Below are 18,481 nucleotides of genomic sequence, written 5' to 3' on the forward strand. Positions count from 1 at the left end.
GCTGTTGTACATAGGGTCTCTATGAGTTGCAAGTGACTCGATGGCACATAACAACAACAACAACATCTTGGGGAGAGTGAGACCCAGAAATTGATTGGCTTATTGCTTATAGCTATTTTGTAAATCCCTGTGCCTTTTGCTTTTGCCAGGATTGTAGAATCTTATTCCGATCCGGGGTATAATTGATACTATTCAGTGTATTAACAAGAATTTTTTCCCCCATTACTGTTGCCTGTAGGTGCCATTGAGTCTAGTATGACTCATAGCAAACTTATGAACAGTGGATCTGAATCCTGTCCTATCCTGTGCCTTCTTCATACTTCCTGACACACTAAAGCCCATTGCTGCAGTTCCTGTGTCAATCCACCTGGTTGAGGGTCTTCCTCTCCTTGGCTGACCATCCACCCTTCCCAGAATCATGTCCTTCTCAAAGGAATAGCCTCTCCTAGCAGCATGCCCGAAGTATGTGAGGCAAAACTTGATCATCTTTGCCTCCAAAGAGCACTATTGATGCACCCTCTCCAAGATATTTTTATTTGTTCTTTTGGCATTCCAGAGGCTGGTCAGTGCTCTTCTCCAATACCACAACTCAAAGGCATCAATTCTTCTTCTGTCATACTTACTCATTGTCCAGCTCTCAGATGCGTAGCAAGTGATCAGAAAGATTATGGCCTGAATTAGACCACCTTAGTCCTCAAACTAGCATCACTGTTGTTGTTGCTGTGGTTACGTGCCGTCGAGTCGCTTGGGACTCAGAGATACCTTATGTACAACATCCTTAAAACCTGCTCTATCTGTGCCAATCACACTGTCTTCGACACACCCACCCCAATCACTCCAGTCACTGAATCAATCCACCTCATAAAGGGTCTTCCCTTCCTGTGCCATCCCTCCACCCTCCCAAACATGATGTCCCTCTCCAAGGACTGGTCCCTCCTTACAACATGTCCAAAATTTGGCAGACAAAGCCTCAGAATCCTTGCCTGCAAGGAGCAGCCTGGTTTAACCTCTCCATGATGAACTTGTTTTCTTAGCAGTCCATGGTATATTCAATACTCTTCTTCAGTACCACAGCTCAAAGGCATCAATTCTCCTTCTATCCTCCCTAATCATTGTCCAACTCTTTGACGCATAACAAGTGATTGCAAAGACCATGGCCTGTATCAGACACACCTTAGTCTCCATAGTGTCACCATTGTTCTTCAGTACTTTGGACCATCCCTAACAGCAGACTTTCCCATCACAATACATCTTTTAATTTCCTGCATGCTGGTGTCAAGAGTGTTGACTGTAGAGTCATATTCCTCAGTAATTTGGAGAGGCCCCTAACTGCTGACTTTCCCACTGCAATATACATCTCCTTATTTCCTGACTGCTCATACCAAGGATGTTAATTGTGGATCGAAGTAAGGTGATATCGTTGACACTGTCAATCTCTTCTCTATCCACCATGATATTGCCTATTGGTCCAGTGGTAAGAATCTGTGTTTTCTTCACACTGAGATGCAATCCAAATTAAAGGCTGCATTCCTTGATCCTCTGCAACAAGTGCTTCAAGTCCTCCTCACTTTCAGCAAGCAAGATTGTGTCATGTGCATTAACTTGACTCCACGTTTCATGTACCTAGTAAAAAGTACCAAGGCTAACATGTATTTTACTAATTCCTGATATGTACATTGTGAATTAGAACCTAAATGTTAGCACATCTAAATCAGGCCATGGATTTAAATGGTAAGCATCTAAGGCAGACAAGGGCCTCAGCCTGATAGCATATAAATCATGAGTTTTCCTCATTTGGTTATATTAATCTATATAATTTAGATTCCTGGGCATTGATGATATGCATCATCAAATGGAGAAGGAAAATTGGGACAAATAGGTGGGAACGAGAAGTGCTATGGCCTATGAATCTCTGCTTAAGGAAAAAGCTTTGTCTATCTTTTATTGGATGTTCCTCATTTTAGTCTGAAAATGCAGACTGCAGATGCTTCCCAAATGCTTATCCCATCTGGAGGAGAGAATGGGAAAAAGAAACAGAAGGTTCAAGGCAGATGGTTCTATTCTATAAAACAAGGGAAGAGTAGAGCTAAAATATCCTATTAGATAACTCATTGTCAACTGTATATTTTGAATGACCATCATGTAAACCTAAATGCACACTATGTAAATAACATTAGATAATGTCTTCCTAATTATAAATGAGGTAACATTTTCTTCTTCTTGCTAGATTCTACAATGGATCCTATTCTATAATCTTATCACTCTCCTTTACTTTTTAATAAAAGCATTTATAATTTATGCATACTTTGAGAATTTTCCTTGAAAGGATTACTTAGCTATTCTGCCTAAAGCTGGAGAAAAAAAAATAATATGGATAAGAACGATGTAAAATTCCAATTTATTTACTTTGATAACTTAAAAAGCATTGTATACCATTACTTTCCCTTTCCCACACACTAAAGTGATTTCATAGAACTAGCTTGTAAGCAGCATGTGAAATGCAATATCTATCAGTCTTTGTCTGCAGGAGTCAATAAAAACTGTGCCCTAATTTTCTCAGGTATAGTTGGGATAAAAGATTTCCCACTGCCTATTGTATTTATTCTATATTTTCTTCCTTCTATTGGAGATTTTAAGGTATTCATCTGAGTTAAAACTATATAATCATTGTTACTGTCAAATCCAGTAGGACCCAGAGTGACCCTATGAACTCGGTCCTATTCTGTGTCATCCTCACAATCTCCAGCATAATTGAGTCCATTGCTGAAGTCACTGTGTCAATCTGTCTGGTTGGGGGTCTTCTTCTCTTTCACCAACCCTAAACTTTCTCAAGCATCATATCCCTCTCCAAAAAATAGTCTCTCCTAGCAACATCTCCAGAGTATATGATATCAAATTTTGTATCTTTGCTTCCACTGAGCACTGCACCTGCACTGTCTCCAAGACAGATCTGTTTGTTCTTTTCACAGTCCATGAGATATTCAGTACTCTTCTTTAACACTACAGCTCAAAAGTATCACTTTTTCTTCCACCTTCGCTGTTCATTGTCCAGCTCGCAGGTGCAAAGCAAATGATTGAAAAGATCATGGACTGAATCAGACGTACCTTAGTCCTCAAACTAACATCATTGTTCCTCAATATTTTAGAGAGGTCCCTGACCGCAGACTTTCCCAGTATGTCTCCTGATCTCTTGAATTCTGGTATCAAGTATACTGATTGTAGATCTAAGTTAAATGAAGTCATTGACAGTTTCAGTCTTTTCTTCATCTATCATGAATGATATTGCTTATGAATTCAGTGGTGAGAATTTTTTGTTTTCTTGACCCTGAGATGCAATTCATATCGAAGGCTAAATTCTTTCATCAGCTGCAGCAAGTGTTTCAAATCCTTCTCAGTTTTGGCAAAGCAGTGTGTGTCATGTGCATAACACAGGTTATTAATGAGTCTTCCTCTATTTCTATGTCATATTCTTCTTCACAGATTCAAACTTCTTCAATAATTTGTTCACCACACAGACTGAATGAGTACAGAGGGAGGATATATCCCCAACATATACCTTCCTTAATTTTAAACCATGCAGTGTTCCCATGCTCTATTCACACAACAGCCTCTTGGCCTAGGTACAAGTTTCATATGGGCAAAATTAAATACTTTGAGATTCTCATTCTTGTCAATGTTAGTTATAATTTGTTATGATCCACATAGTCAAATGTCTTTGCATAGACAATAAAACACAAATAGACATTCTTCTGACTTTTATTACTTCAACCAGGTTCCATCTGACATCAGCAATGATATCCCTGGTGCCATGGCCTCTTCTAAATCCAGCTTGAAAGTATAACCATTTCCTATCTCTATACTGTTCTAGCCATTTTTTACATGATTGCTCACAGTATTTTGCTTGTATGTGATATTATGATATTGTTCAATAATTTCCCCATTCTGTTGTAATGAGGACAAATATGGATATTTTCCAGTGAGTCAGGTAGGCAGCTGTCCTTCAAGTTTCCTGGCATAGACTGATGAACATGTCCAGGGCTGTGTCTGTTATCTGAAATATGTCATTTATATCACATCGATTCCTGGGGCCTTTTTTCTTGTCAATGCCTTCAGTTCAGATTGAATTTCTTCTTTCCTTCACTTTGTATCTGTTCATATAGTACTTGCTGAAATTTTTCCATGTACATCATTTTTATTCTGTGTATTCTCACCATCATCTTTTGATGCTCCCTTAGTCATTTAGGATTTTGCCCATATCTCTTAGTATTGCAAGTCAGGGTTTGAATTTGTATTTAAGTTTAACTTTCAGGTTGGGAAATGCCAGGCAAGTTCTTCCCTTTTTATTATCCAATTTTAGCTCCCTAGACATTCCATTATAATACTCTGCTTTGACTTCTTTCATTTATTTTTTTTTTAGCTGTGATTTTAGGAAATATTTACACAAAAGTTGGATTTTCATTCATTCATTGTTGCACATTTATCTTCCTAACCCCCTAGTTCAATTCTTTTTTTATAAACAAAATATTCTTTCATTGTTGTATAATTTCCTCCCTCCTGCCCACTCCTTCCCCAGTCCACTTTGCTACGCACCTCTTATACTGAACTGTTGTCATACAAATAATGCCTGATCATATATTACTTTTTTTTCTAAATAACATTTTTATTTTATACTGTTTACTTACAAAGTTAGTATACATTGTTTTTTCACACTGGATTTTTCCCATTTCCCATTTCCCATTTTCTTTACCCATGCTCCCTCCACCCTGTAAGTAACCCTCACCTTTCTATGGTGATCCTCAACTTTCTGCTCCCCCCCACCTTGGATTTTCATACAAGTTCTACAATAATGATCTTATACACTATTTGTCCTTATGGGACTGAGTTAATTCATGTAGCATAATGCTCTTCAGTCCCTCCCAAGTTAGATAGTGATTTATAAAATTATTGCTCCTGCATGCTGTGTAGTATTCCCTCATGTGAATGTACCATATTTTCTCAATCCATTTGATTGTGATTGAACATTTGGGCTATTTTCATGTTCTTTTGATGGTGAATAAGCCTGCTGTGAACAAAAGTATACAAGTCTCTGTGTCTCAGTTCTAATTTTTTCAGTTATATTCCACACAGTGGAATAGCTGGGACATATGGAATTTTTATGTTCAGCTTTCTGAGAAAATACTAAACTGCCTTCCTTTTGTCTATTCCAATGAAATGTTCCTTATTTATCCCCTTTTCCTAGTTTCCTTCTAATTCTCATGTCAGTCCTGTTTTATAACAATGATGTCATGTAGTGTTTGTTCTTTTTCCTTCTTGAGCTGCCCTTTGAAATCTTTTGTTCAGTTCCTTTACTGTAGCATCTCTTCCCTTTGTTTGGACTACTTGATGCTGTAGCACAATTTTCAGTCTCTTGTGTTCTCCATGTAGTTTTCCTTTCACTCCTGTCTTTGTTATTCCCTTTTGCTCTCTTCATTGATTGTATCTTAATGTTTTTCTACAGCTTCTCTAATCGTCAATCATTGATGTCCAATGCTTCAAACCTATTCCTACAATGATTTTTAAATTCAAGTAGGATAGACTTAGGATCATATTTTGGTTCTCTCTCATGGACTTGTTCTAATTTTCTTCAGCTTTAATTTGAACTTACACATGAGTAATAATATTATGACAAATAATCACGACTGGATCTTTTTACGTAAACTAAAGCATATGGTCTTCAATCATTGATGTTCAATGCTTCAAACTTATTCTTAATATTATAAATAAGCATTAATAATGAATAAATTTTATGTATATGCTATAAAAAAATTCAACTCATTGCCGTGGAGCCAGAACCAACACATCGCTGACCTTCCCATGGCTTTTCAAAGGCCATAATCACGCAGGAGGAGATGTATCTTCTTTCTTCTTCAAAACAGGAACATGTGAATTGTGGAGCAGATGGATTAGAATTCCATGTCTTTGGGGTGGCAACATAACTCCTAACTCATTAGGCCACTAAAGCTCCCATTTGCTACAAAGTTATAACAATTTGATCCACTGATATGATATAGGGAGAACATGCCCTAGTTTACTTAAAATATTCCAGATTATGATTATATGAACTAATATTATTATTATTAATAGCCTCTATTTAATAAAATGCGTATTATAATTTGACTCTCATATGTATATTTCATCCAGGATCTATAGAACAGATCATCTGGGAAGCTCGGCTCTATGAGAAGGATTGTGGCATCAGGATTGGAGGTAGACTCAGTAACAACCTGTGTTATGCAGATGTCACAATCTTTCTTGCCAAAACTGAGGAAAGAGGACCTGCAGAAAGTCAAGGATGGTAGCCTTAATATGGATTGAAGTTTAACATCAAGAAATCAAAGATTCTCCTACTGGGGCAGTTGGCAGTGCCATGATCAATAGTGAAGAGATTGAGATTGTTAACAGCTTCAGTTTGCATAGCCCCACAATCAACACTCTGGGTGTCAGCACAGGAAACCAAATAATGAATTGCACTGGGAAAATCTGCTGTTGGGGACTTCTCAAGAATATGGAAAAGCAACTATTTCACTTAAAAGACTAAACCAGAATGCTTCAAAATCCTTGTCATCAAGGAGCATCCTGGTTTAACCTTCTCCAGAGAATACATGTTTGTTCTCTTAGCAGTCCATTATCGTATATCTAATACTCTTCTCTAGTGCCACAACTCAAAGGCATCAATTTCTATTCTATCATCTTAAGTCATTGTCCAGTTCTCTTATCCATAGCAAGTAATTGCAAAGACTATGGCCTGGACCAGGCATCCTTTAGTCTTTTAAGTACTTACTTCACTAGTGTGTTTATGAAGACAGCATCATAGATATCTTTTTTTATATTTGTGTTTTTAGAACCTTTTCTAATCCTTGAGGCCAAGACAAGCTCTCTTCATGTATATATGTATATACTTCTCAAGTGGTGTCCTAGAAAGTAATTAGGTAGAAGGTTCAGTGTCTGCACACAACCTCCCTGACGAGTGGTATTTTGAAAAGAGGAAAAAATATGCCATTATCCTGTGAATGATCTTGAAATGACAAAGAGTGGGCATAGATAACTGAGTTAAAGTCTACAGCCTTCCTGACATTTCTTCTTAGGTGTCTCAACAAAGTATACTAGAGAGAATTTTTACATCCCCTCAAGTAAATCCTCACTAAATTAATGACATGTTATTATGACGTCCTAAAATGAGAGTATATCTTCTCAGTAAAAGTACTTACTTTTCAGATCCATAAACAAAATGGTAGGCATGAGAATCATGGCAACTCTGATCCTGATTATCAATGGTATAGTTAGATTGATAAAAATCAGACTCAAATTGTTCCATCCTGGGGGGGGAAAAAGGAGTATTTTTTTACTTAAATTATGAGTTTAAAAATGACCTTTGAGATATTTACAAAGATTCATTAGTGATATGGTTTTACCCAGATTCCTATTAGGGAAAAGGGACATTAAGTATGGGGGCAAGGTGCAAATATAGATTAGAAAATCACTTAAACATGCATTTTTTTAACTAGTATTGCTAATATTTGACATATTTCAACAAGCAGATGCTGCTCTGGATGTTCTCACCAATTGAGCCAAGAATTCTGGAGGACAATCACCTGCCAACTGACTAGAAGAGATCTATATTTGTTCCCATTCCAAAAACAGGTGATCCAACAGCGTGCGGAAATTATAGAACAATATCAAGATTCTGCTGAAAATTATCCCAAAACAACTGGAATGGTACATTCACAGATAACTACCAGAAGTGCAGTTTGTGTTTAGACGAGGCCATGGTGCTAGGGATATTATAGCTAATGTTAGATGAATCTTGGCTGAAAGCAGGGAGTACCAGAGGAATGTCTATCTGTGTTTCATTGACAATGCAAAGATATTTGACTATGTGGATCACAAAAACCTGTAGCTAACTCTGAAGAATGGGAATCCCAGAGCACTTGATTGTGCTTATGTGAAACCTATACTTGACCAGGAGCCAATCATCAGAACAGAGCAAGAAAACAATGCATGGTTCAAAATTGGGCAGAAAATACTCTAGGGATGTGTCCTATCTCCATATCTTTCCAACCTATATGCAGAACAGATCATCCGGGAGGCTGGACTCTATGAGGAGAAATGTGGCATCAGGATTGGAGGAAGAATCATCAACAATCTATGTTATGAAAATGACACAGCTCTGGTTGCTTAAACTGAGGGGGATCTGATGTGCTTGTTGCAGAAGGTCAAGGACTGCAACCGTCAATATGAATTGAAGTTCAGGATTAAGAAAACAAAGATTCTCACCACTGGGCCAATTAGCCCTGTTCATGACAGATGGTAAAGAGATTGAGATTGTTAACAGCTTCAGCTTGCTTGGCTCCACAATCAACACTCTTGATGCTAGCATCCATGAAATTAAAAGTTGAAATGCATTGGGAAAGTCTGCTGTCAGAGATCTCTCCAAAGTACTGAAGAGCAACAATGTCAGTCTGGAGACTAAGGTGCATCTGATCCGGTCCATGTTCTTTGTAATTACTTGCTATATATCAGAAATCTGGACAATGACTAGGGATAATAGAAAGAGAATTGATGCCTTTGAGCTGTGGTGCTAGAGAAGAATACTGAATATACCATAGACTTCTAGGAGAACTTCTAGGCTCATCCTAGAAAGAGTGAGACAAAGCTGCTTCTTGGAGGCAAAGATTCTGAAGTTTCATCTGACATATTCTGGGCATGTTGCAAGGAGGGACCAGTCCTTGGAAAGGGACATTACGCGTTGGAGGGTGGAGGAACAGTGCAGGAGAGGAAGACCCTTAATGAAATGGATTGATTCAGTGACTGGGATAATGGAGGTAGGTGTGTCAGGACAATAAGATTGGCACAGGATAGAGCAGGGTTTAGTGTTGTTGGACATAAGGTCGCGATGAGCCAAAAGTGACTTGATGGCACGTAACAACTACAACAACAGAGCTGCATGAAAATGATCTTGACTGAAATAGCATTATTTGGTCTGAAATAACTAATAGTCTTCAAATGCTTTATTCTCAGGAGTTTAAGATTGAAGAATTTCTTTAGGGTATATTTTTAATAGTGGAATTGCTGGGTCAAATAGTATTTCTATTTCCAACTTTTTTAAAAAGAACCAGACCACTTTTTTATAGTGGCTGTACTATTTTACATTTCCACCAGCAGTGAATAAGAATTCCAATCTCTTCACAGCCTCACCAGCATTTGTTTATTGCTGCATTATTCACAATAGCAAAGAGATGGAAGCAACCTAATATATTTACAGAATGGAATATTATGCAGCATTGAAAAACAATGAACTTGTAAAACATTACACACAACATGTGGGAGCCTGGAAGATGTTATGCTGAGTGAAATATCTCAGTCAAAAACCACTGTTATAAAATGGGCGAAATGGGGAGGTTGGGGAGATAATGGGAAGAATGGATAAATAATGAACACTGCATTAAAACAGATGAGGAGAAGAATTATCTGAAAGGAATGTATGACTAGGCATTATATGTACGACAACAATCTGGAACAAGAGGTACATTTCAGGGGGTGGGGAAATGTTCAACAATGAAAAAAATATTTTAAAAAAGAGAGGGAAACTGATGATCAAAAGAAAAAAAATTCTTTAAGCAAGTTCAGTTGCTCCCTTTAAACCTTCCGTATATTCTCTCTGGCAAAACCAGAAAGCAAATGACTAATAACTGTATTTAAGTTTGATTTTTTTTCTAAGGTTTCAAAATGTTGCTGACACAACTGTTATCTGTCACAATTAAAAAAAATGTGTAACAACATTTGTTAGATGCTGTCATCTGATTTTTTTTTTATTCATAGATCCCATTGTGAGAGAGGAAACACTCTACATTGTATTCTAGATTACAATATAGATTACTGTTTTTTTATTGTAATGTAGAGAGAGCTTTGGTGGCTTCTTGTTGTTGTTGCTTTGTACCATGGAAATCTACTCATAGCTAACCCTCTAGATGGTTTTCTGAGCCAATAAATAGCACAGATAATAGCCCATCCTTCTCCTGTAAAGCATCTGGTGGATCATGCGCCCTTGGGATTGCAGCTCAACTTCTTACAACTAGGCTATTAGAGCATTACCAGCCCAAAGAGTCAAGGTTCAAACTTATCAGCTGATTTGTGGGGAAAAGTATGGACAATCCCTTCTTATGTGATTTACTGCCTCTGAAAATCTGCTTAAGAGTCTGTTTTGAGTTGGTTCCCACTCAATGGCGATACCCAACAACAATTGTAACCTAGGAGAGAGGAGATGGTCCTTCTCCTATGAAGCCATTGGCTAAATTGAATCACTAACCTTCAGGTTAACAGCCAAGCGCTTAACTATTGCACAACCGCCATGACTTAAAACGTTGTAAACGAAACTCTCCGTTCTCTTTTACAACTCCTAAAATGTGGCACATTTGCTTTTTTTTATCTTGTCATAGATTCTAAATCAAAGCGTATTGCTGTGTCGGGAAAGTACAAGGCTCAATATTGGCAAACTAATAGTCTTTCTACACATTTGTTACAGTTTCAAAGCTCGAGTGAGGAGACTCACATGTTATCAGGAAAGACTGATGGCTAGAAAAGGGCCTTATGTTTGATAGAGTATCAAGAAAGAAAAGGAGAAAGAGGGGGAGGGGGAGGGGGGAAAGAAAGCGGGAGAGGGAGAGAGAGAGAGGGAGAGACCTCAGTAAGATTGACTGTAAAGCCAAGGACAACAAATGAATTCAAGCATGGGGTTTAAACAAAATCCAGAAACATTTTCTTATGTAAGCAACTGGTTACATAATGTTTCTTTCGTTTCCTCACATTATTCTTAAGGCAGCCATGAGTCAGTTCTGACCCAAAGGCAACTGACAGCAACAGGGAGTGGAGAAGAATATACAATTCTTAAGAAGATCTTACAACTAGGAACACCAAAGGGAAGAAGAAACATTTGGCAGAAAGAGACGGAAGAAGGTATTAGTATGATAATCGTGAGTCTTTGAAGACAAAGAATAGAGTTGAGAATTGTTCAATTAGATGTTATATAACTTCAAGTTTTAGTCTTTACTTTTCCTTGAAAAACTTTTTTATTACAAACAAGCAAGTTTTAAAATCACTAGGAATAATCCATGTAATTATAGTAATCTATGGAATACTACCTGCAATAAATTTCACATTACATTATATAAACAGCTTTAACTTTTATAGCTAGTTTCATTAATCAAAAACAGTCAAGTAACAATTGTCAAATATATCAAATTTGTTCGGCTCAGTAAAATTACAGAAAGCTTTTCTAAAATTAGATGCAGTGATTCAGGCATCTGATTTAATAAATAAAGGGTTTTTTTCATTAGTAATGTGTATAAAAGCAGCTATAAATTATGTAAACTAAGATCTGGAGTTAGAGAGTGATAAATCTTTCAACAACTTATTTAAACAGGTTAAAATTTAATAGTCTGACTTTCCCAGTTCCTGAAAATAAAGCATAGAAAGTAATTCCCCTTGAGAATACAGTAAATTTTCATAGCATGCAAAGCCTTATGTAATGGAGAAATTGCTATTAGAATCCTTTTATAAACCAGCTTCTTATTTTGCCAAAATATCAAGTCTTTTAGACAAAAGACACATACCTCTATGTTACTTTCTGTGAAAATATTCTCCAACAAATGTAGTTTTTCTTGAGAAAGTTAAAACAAATTAGTGAAAAGGTGAAGTATGAAGTCCTGGCTATAAATAACTTTCTAAATATGTACTCTGACACTCTAAACAGATGTTACAGATTAAAAAAAAAGTCTGCCCAAAGCCAAATTACGGTATCTTGTATCACTTGTGAAGGTTTACAAACATAGTGAACTGTGTATATAATTTGATCTTAAAAACTAATTTTCTTTGTATACATATTCCAGTAATCTATAAGGTAAAATCCTCTGTTTGAGACAAGAAATACAAAGGAAAACACTTTTGGCCCCTTCCACTTCATACTCTTTAAGACAAACTAGTCAGGATTTCCTAATACTATACAATAAAAACCAAGATATGGGACATGTTCTTAACATTGAGATCTCAGCAGTAGAAAGAAAAAGGATTCAACTTTATCCAATTCTAAGCTATTACATTTTAATATACAACTTTAGGAAAACTACTTTCAATATGCCTCTAACTTTTCCCATGCTTTGTATTTCTCCAACAGAGCCCAAACCAATTCTGGGTAGTACATCTCACATGAAGGGCCAGGTCTGACCCATTTCCTAAATCATCACTATTCATTGCAAGTAAACATATTATATCATCAGACCTATCATTTGATAGAGTACAGAAATAAGTCAGTTTGTTAGATTATCTGTAGCCTCAGCATAGCATGTTGTTTGAGTTGACTCCCTTCTCATCATCCAATAACACACTTTAAGGAGCTCTTTTTTGAAAGTGCCCAGTGTAACACAGTATTTCAATTCCACTCTGTGGGTATTGATTGTGGATCCACATAAAATTAAATTCTTGATTATTTTAATATTTTCCCCATTTATCATGATGTTACCTACTGGTCCAGTTGTAGAGATTGTTATTTTAATTTTATTTAGGTGTGAAATGATGACCTTTAGCCTTTAGGCTAAAACTTTCAAGTTAAAGAAAGCTGGCTATTCTCTCCCCCATAGACTTCTCAGTCTTACTTCCACCCAAATGCCAGCGAATAGTCTAAAAGTATTATATTTTAGGGCATTATTTTTATCGTAGGAGTTTGCAATGAGGGTTGCAGAGTGGATTATATTTAGGGGTAGGGGGGTGGAGTTTGGGGAGGTGCAGGGGGGGATTGTGTACCAATGAGGGAGTTTTTCTTTTGCTTTTAAAGGAGAGGAGCAGGCGGGGAGGGGGGAGGGGTTTGTGCGGGGAGAAGGGTGCAACAATGAATGAATGGAATCCCAAAATCTCTGTAGATGTTCATTGAAATGCAAAGTAATTAACCTAAATTTAAAAAAATAGAATAAAAAAATTAAAAAATATCTCCCTGATTCACTGTTGGTGGGAGTGTAAAATGGTGCAACCCCTGTGGAAAGCAGTATGGCGCTTTCTCAAAAAGTTGCAAATACAGATACCATTTGAACCAGCAATCCCACTACTGGGAATATACCCTGAAGAGACCATAGCTGACATCCAAGCAGATATATGCACACCCATGTTTATTGCAGCTTTGTTCACAATAGCAAGGAGTTGGAAACAACCTAAGTGCCCATCAACAAATGAATGGCTGGAGAAGCTGTGGTATATTCGCACAATGGAATACTATGCTGCATTGAAGAGCAAGGAACTCATGCAGTATTGTTCAAAATGGTTGACTCTGGAGAACATTATGCTGAGTGGAATATCCCAGTCACAGGAGGACAAATGTTGCATGGTGTCACTGTTGTAGAGTGGGACTGTCCTTGGGGTTGGGGAGAGACTGAGTAGGATGGGTTCAATAGTGTATGCTGCACTGAAACAGAGGAGGGAGAAAACTGTTTGGGAGAGATGTGTAACTGGGTATTTCTGTCATCGCAGGAGACTGGAGCGAGGGCTGCATGGTGGAGGGGACCTGGGGGAGGGTTTGTAAAACAATGAAGGAATATTTTCTTTTACTTTTCCATAATTTTTGGACTCATGTACTTATAACTTGTTGGTCAAATTTGTGTCTTCTGGGTTGCAACACCCCCATGATGCATCTTCAAGAATGTGAACATGTACGGCCAAGCACGGTCAATGGGAGTGCATCTAAATTCCAAGGTCAATCTCCATAATAGTCTATGTGTTTCCTACTGCCAAGGGGGCCCTTTGGAGTGGTGAGGGAGGATCTTCACCCTGGAGCCCACAGTGTCCCTTTTCAGCAGGAAGTAGCTAGGAGAATACGCCATCCCCTTTTCCTTATGACTCAGGGTGAAGTCTCTCTCAGGGAGGAGTGATAGGGAATGGCAAGGGACACACTGACAAAGAAAATTAATCAGAGCTGGCTTTGACAAGCACTGTGGCATTTGGACGGGAGCAGACTGGGAGGGGGGTGAAGAGAATAGTGCAACAACGAATGAATGGAAACCCAAAATCTCTGTAAATGTTTATGAAAATTAATAAAATATAATTATAGGGGAAAAAATCTCCTAAATATATATATTTTTATATCTCCTAAATATAAAAAAAAAGAAAGCTGGCAAATAAGCTCAACTCATGGTGGCCACCTGGGTCCACTTGATGAGTGGAAGAGGGAGATATTTTCTTGCACTTCCTCAGTATTTTCTGCATATGCTATTAATTATATTATTATTATTTTAATGGAGCATATTCTCTTTTTTCTACTAATTTATAAAATTTGAATGCAAATTCTGTTGGACCTCATTTCTTGGGAATGGAAAAACACTTGCTCAGTGGAATACACCTCCTGGTCTTCTGACTGATGGTACCAAAAATGTTGACTGTTGGTTCGAGTAAGATGAAATCATTGACAATTTCAATCTTTATCTATCATGATGTTACCTATTGGCCTATTGGCATGATGTGGCCCAGTGGTGAGGATTTTTTTTTCTTGAGGTTGAGTTGTAATCCATATTAAAAGTCGTACTCACTGATTTTATGCAGCAAGCATTTGAAGTCCTCCTCACTTTCAACAAGCAACGTTATGTCATGAGCTTAGTGGAGGTTGTTTACTACTCTTCTCTGATCTTGATATTGTAATCCTTTTCAGAGGATTCAGCTTCAAGAATCATTTGCTCCTCATACAGACTGAATAGGCCCATTTAGACAAAATTTCTTAGTCAAGGTATTTTTTTTTATATAAGCACAATTTAATGTCCTAGGATTCCCATTCTTCTCAATGTTAGTCATTGTTTGTTATGATCCACACAGTCAAATGCCTTTGCATAGCAGATATTCTCTGCTTTTAGCCAGCATTCATGTAACATCAGTAATTATATCCTTGATGCCACAGCATCTTCTAAACCCCATTTAATGACCATTCTAGCTGTTTGGGGGTAATCTTCAGCAATATTTTGTTTGTATGTGCTAATAATTTTATTACTAAAAAAGTCTCCATTCTGCTGTATCACCATTATTTTGTTACAATTTTTGTCCTCTATTTTGTTCTCATTCCCAAGAAAATGTTACAACAGAATAGATCCTGGATAGGACAGCACAGACTGAAAAGGTAGTAACCTTTACTGAAGCATACTGTCACATTTTTCTCTCTGAGAGCAAATGGTGGGTTCCAATAAGCAATATTTCAGCTAGCAGCCACCATAATATTGTTATTATTAGTTTCCATAAAGTTGATTGCAACTCATAGAACAGTATTAACACTGTAAGGAAATACTGTCTGGTCCTACACTATCTTTTCCATGGCTGCAGCCTCTGTGCTAATCTATCACATTGAGGGTCTTCCTCTTTTTTGCTAACTCACTACAAAACATAGTGTCCCTTAAAAATAGAAAAAAGTTAGGAGGCATCACACTCCCTGGTTTCAAATCATACTACACTGCTGTGGTGGTTAAGATAGCTTGGTACTGGCACAATGACAGACATATAGATCAATTGAATAGAACTGAGAACTCAGAAATCAGCCCATCTACCTATGGTCAACTGATTTTTGACAAGGAGATGAAATCAGTTAAGTGGGGAAACAACAGCCTTTTAAACAAATGGTATTGGCAAAATTGGAAAAATACCTGCAGAAGACTCAAGCAAAATCCACACCTCACTCCATACACAAAAACCAACTCAAGGTGGATCATGGACCTAGGACTAGAACCAAGGACTATAAGCTTCATTAAAGAAAAGCTTGGAAGAACTCTAGTAGTCCTAATCCACAACATAGGCAGTCTTCCAAGTATCCTGGAAAATCTACAACCTGGAGAGGATAAAATAGATGAATGGGACCTTTTAAGAATCAAATGCTTATACACATCCAAAAACTTCTCCAAAAGGTAAAAAGGGAAGCCACAGACTGGGAAAAAGAATTTGGGGATGACATGTCAGGTAAGTGACTTATATCTAGAATTTATAAAATACTAGAGCACCATCACAAGATAAAGGTAAATAATCCAATTGAAAAATGGGCACAATATATTAACAACATTTCACCAAAGAAGACATTCAGATGGCAAACAAGCACATGAAGAAATGTTCAAAATCCCTAGCTCTGAGAGAGATGCAAATCAAAACAACTATGAGATAACATCTCACCCCAGTAAGAATAGCAAAATTTAACAGAATAGCAAGCAACAAATGCTGGTGAGGTTGTGAAGAAACTGGAACCCTTATTCACTGTTGGTGGAAGTGTAAAATGGTGCAACCACTGTAGAAAGTGGTGTGGCACTTTCTCAAAAAGCTGCAAATAGAGATACCATTTGATCCAGACCCAGCAATTCCACTACTCGGAATATACCCTCAAGAGACCATAACTGACATCCAAGCAGATATAAGCACACCCATATTTATCACGGCTTTGTTCACAATAGCAAGGGTTTGGAAACAACCTAAGTGCCCATCAACAAATGAATGGATAGAGAAGATGTGGTATATTCGCACGATGGAATACTATGCTGCATTGAAAAACAAGGAACTCATGGTAATATTATTCAAAATGGGTGACCCAGGGGGATATTATGCTGACTGAAATAGCTCAGTCACAAAAAGACAAATATTGCATAGTGCCACTGTTGTAGAATGGGACTGACATCAGGGTTAGGGTAAGACTGAGAAAAACTGGAAAAATTATGTATATTGCATTGAAACATATGAGGGAGAGAACAGTGTAAAAGTGATATATGATAGGGTATTATGGTTATCACAAGAGTCAAAATGAAGGTTGCATAGTGGAGTGTACTTGGGGTGGAGGAGGGGAGGGGTGTGGGGGAATTGTATACCAATGAAGGACTTTTGGCTAACTCTGAGAAGAATAGGAATCCCAGAACATTTGATTGTGCTAACGCGAAACCTATACTTGGACCAGGAGGCAGTCGTCAGAACAGAGCAAGGAGACACTACATGGTTCAAAATCAAGAAGGGGGTCCATCAGGGATGTATTCTGTCTCCATATCTTTTCAATCTGTATGCAGAACAGATCGTCCGAGACGTTGGGCTATATGAAGAGGAATGTGGAGTCAGGATTGGTGGGAGAATCATCCACAACCTGCGTTATGCAGATGACACAACCCTGCTTGCTGAAACTGAGGAGGACCTGAGGCGCTTGCTGCAGAAGATCAAGGACAACAGCCTTGATGGACTGAGGCTAAATGTCAAGAAAACAAAGATTCTAACCACTGGGCCAATTGGCAGCATCAGCATGGATGGTGAGGAGATTGAGATAGTTAACAGTTTTAATTTACTTGGCTCCACAGTCAACGCTCTTGGTGACAGCAGCCAGGAAATCAGGAGACAAATTGCATTGGGAAAGTCGACTGTGAGGGACCTCTCAAGAGTACCGAAGAGCAACGATGTCAGGCTGGAGACTAAGGTGCGCCTGATCAGGGCTATAGTCTTCGCAGTTATGTGCTATGCATCAGAGAGTTGGACAGTGAATGGGGCTGATAGAAAGAGGATTGATGCCTTTGAGCTGTGGTGCTGGAGAAGAGTGTTGAATATACCATGGACTGCTAGGAGAACAAACAGGTTTGTCCTGGAGAGGGTGAAGCCAGAGTGTTCCCTGGAGTCAAGGATTCTGAAGCTTCGTCTGACATATTTTGGGCATGTTGCAAGGAGGGACTGGTCCTTGGAAAGGGACATCATGTTTGGCAGAGTGAAGGGGAAGCGAAGGAGAGGCAGACCTTTGGTGAGATGGATCGATTCTGTGACTGGAGCCGTGGGAATAAGTGCGTTTGAGATGGCTAGGTTGGCACAGGATAGAACAGCATTTAGAGCTCTTGTATGAGTCGCAAGTGACTCGATGGCACATAACAACAACAACAACTTTTCAAAGAGAAGAGTCGGTGTGGGAGTATGCAGGGAGAAAAGTGCAACAATGAATGAATGGAAATCCAAAATCTCTGCAGATGCTCATTAAAATTAATAAAATAAAATCAACAAAGTGTCATTACCCAAGAACTTGCTCCACTTGATAACATGATAATATATACAGAGTTCCTCATTCTAAGTAGTATCTGTACTGTACTTCTTCTAAGACAGTTTTGATTATTCTTCTGTTAATTCACAGTATATTCAATACTCTTCACCAGCGCCATCATTTTAATATCTCTCAGGGTTTTTTTGGTGTAGATTTTTTTTCTTTTCATTTTTCCAACTTTCACAAAAATAAGTTCTTTTTGTGGTTAGGTGCCATTGAGTCAACTATGACTCATTGTGACCGTACGGACAAGATATCTGAACCTTGATCCATCCTGTCCCATCTTCAGGATATCTGCCATGGTGGCTCCATTGCGATAGTCACTGTGTAAATCCACCTTTTAAAGGTTCTTTCTCTCTGACTCTCCACCATTCCCAGCATAAACTA

The 18,481-nt window shown here is 38.0% G+C and overlaps 1 protein-coding gene across 1 annotated transcript in view; it reads right to left on the minus strand.

Annotated features, from left to right (window-relative positions):
* Positions 1-18,481, minus strand: part of YIPF7 (Yip1 domain family, member 7) — a 73,813-nt gene that overhangs the window by 40,896 nt on the left and 14,436 nt on the right. The window contains 1 exon segment of the mRNA XM_006900875.1: positions 7,248-7,355. Within this exon segment, the coding sequence (XP_006900937.1) occupies positions 7,248-7,355 (108 nt within the window).

This window comes from Elephantulus edwardii, unplaced genomic scaffold (genome assembly GCF_000299155.1).
Source record: "Elephantulus edwardii isolate Elephantulus edwardi_28Jun2011 unplaced genomic scaffold, EleEdw1.0 scaffold00299, whole genome shotgun sequence".
Classification (NCBI taxonomy): domain Eukaryota; kingdom Metazoa; phylum Chordata; class Mammalia; order Macroscelidea; family Macroscelididae; genus Elephantulus; species Elephantulus edwardii.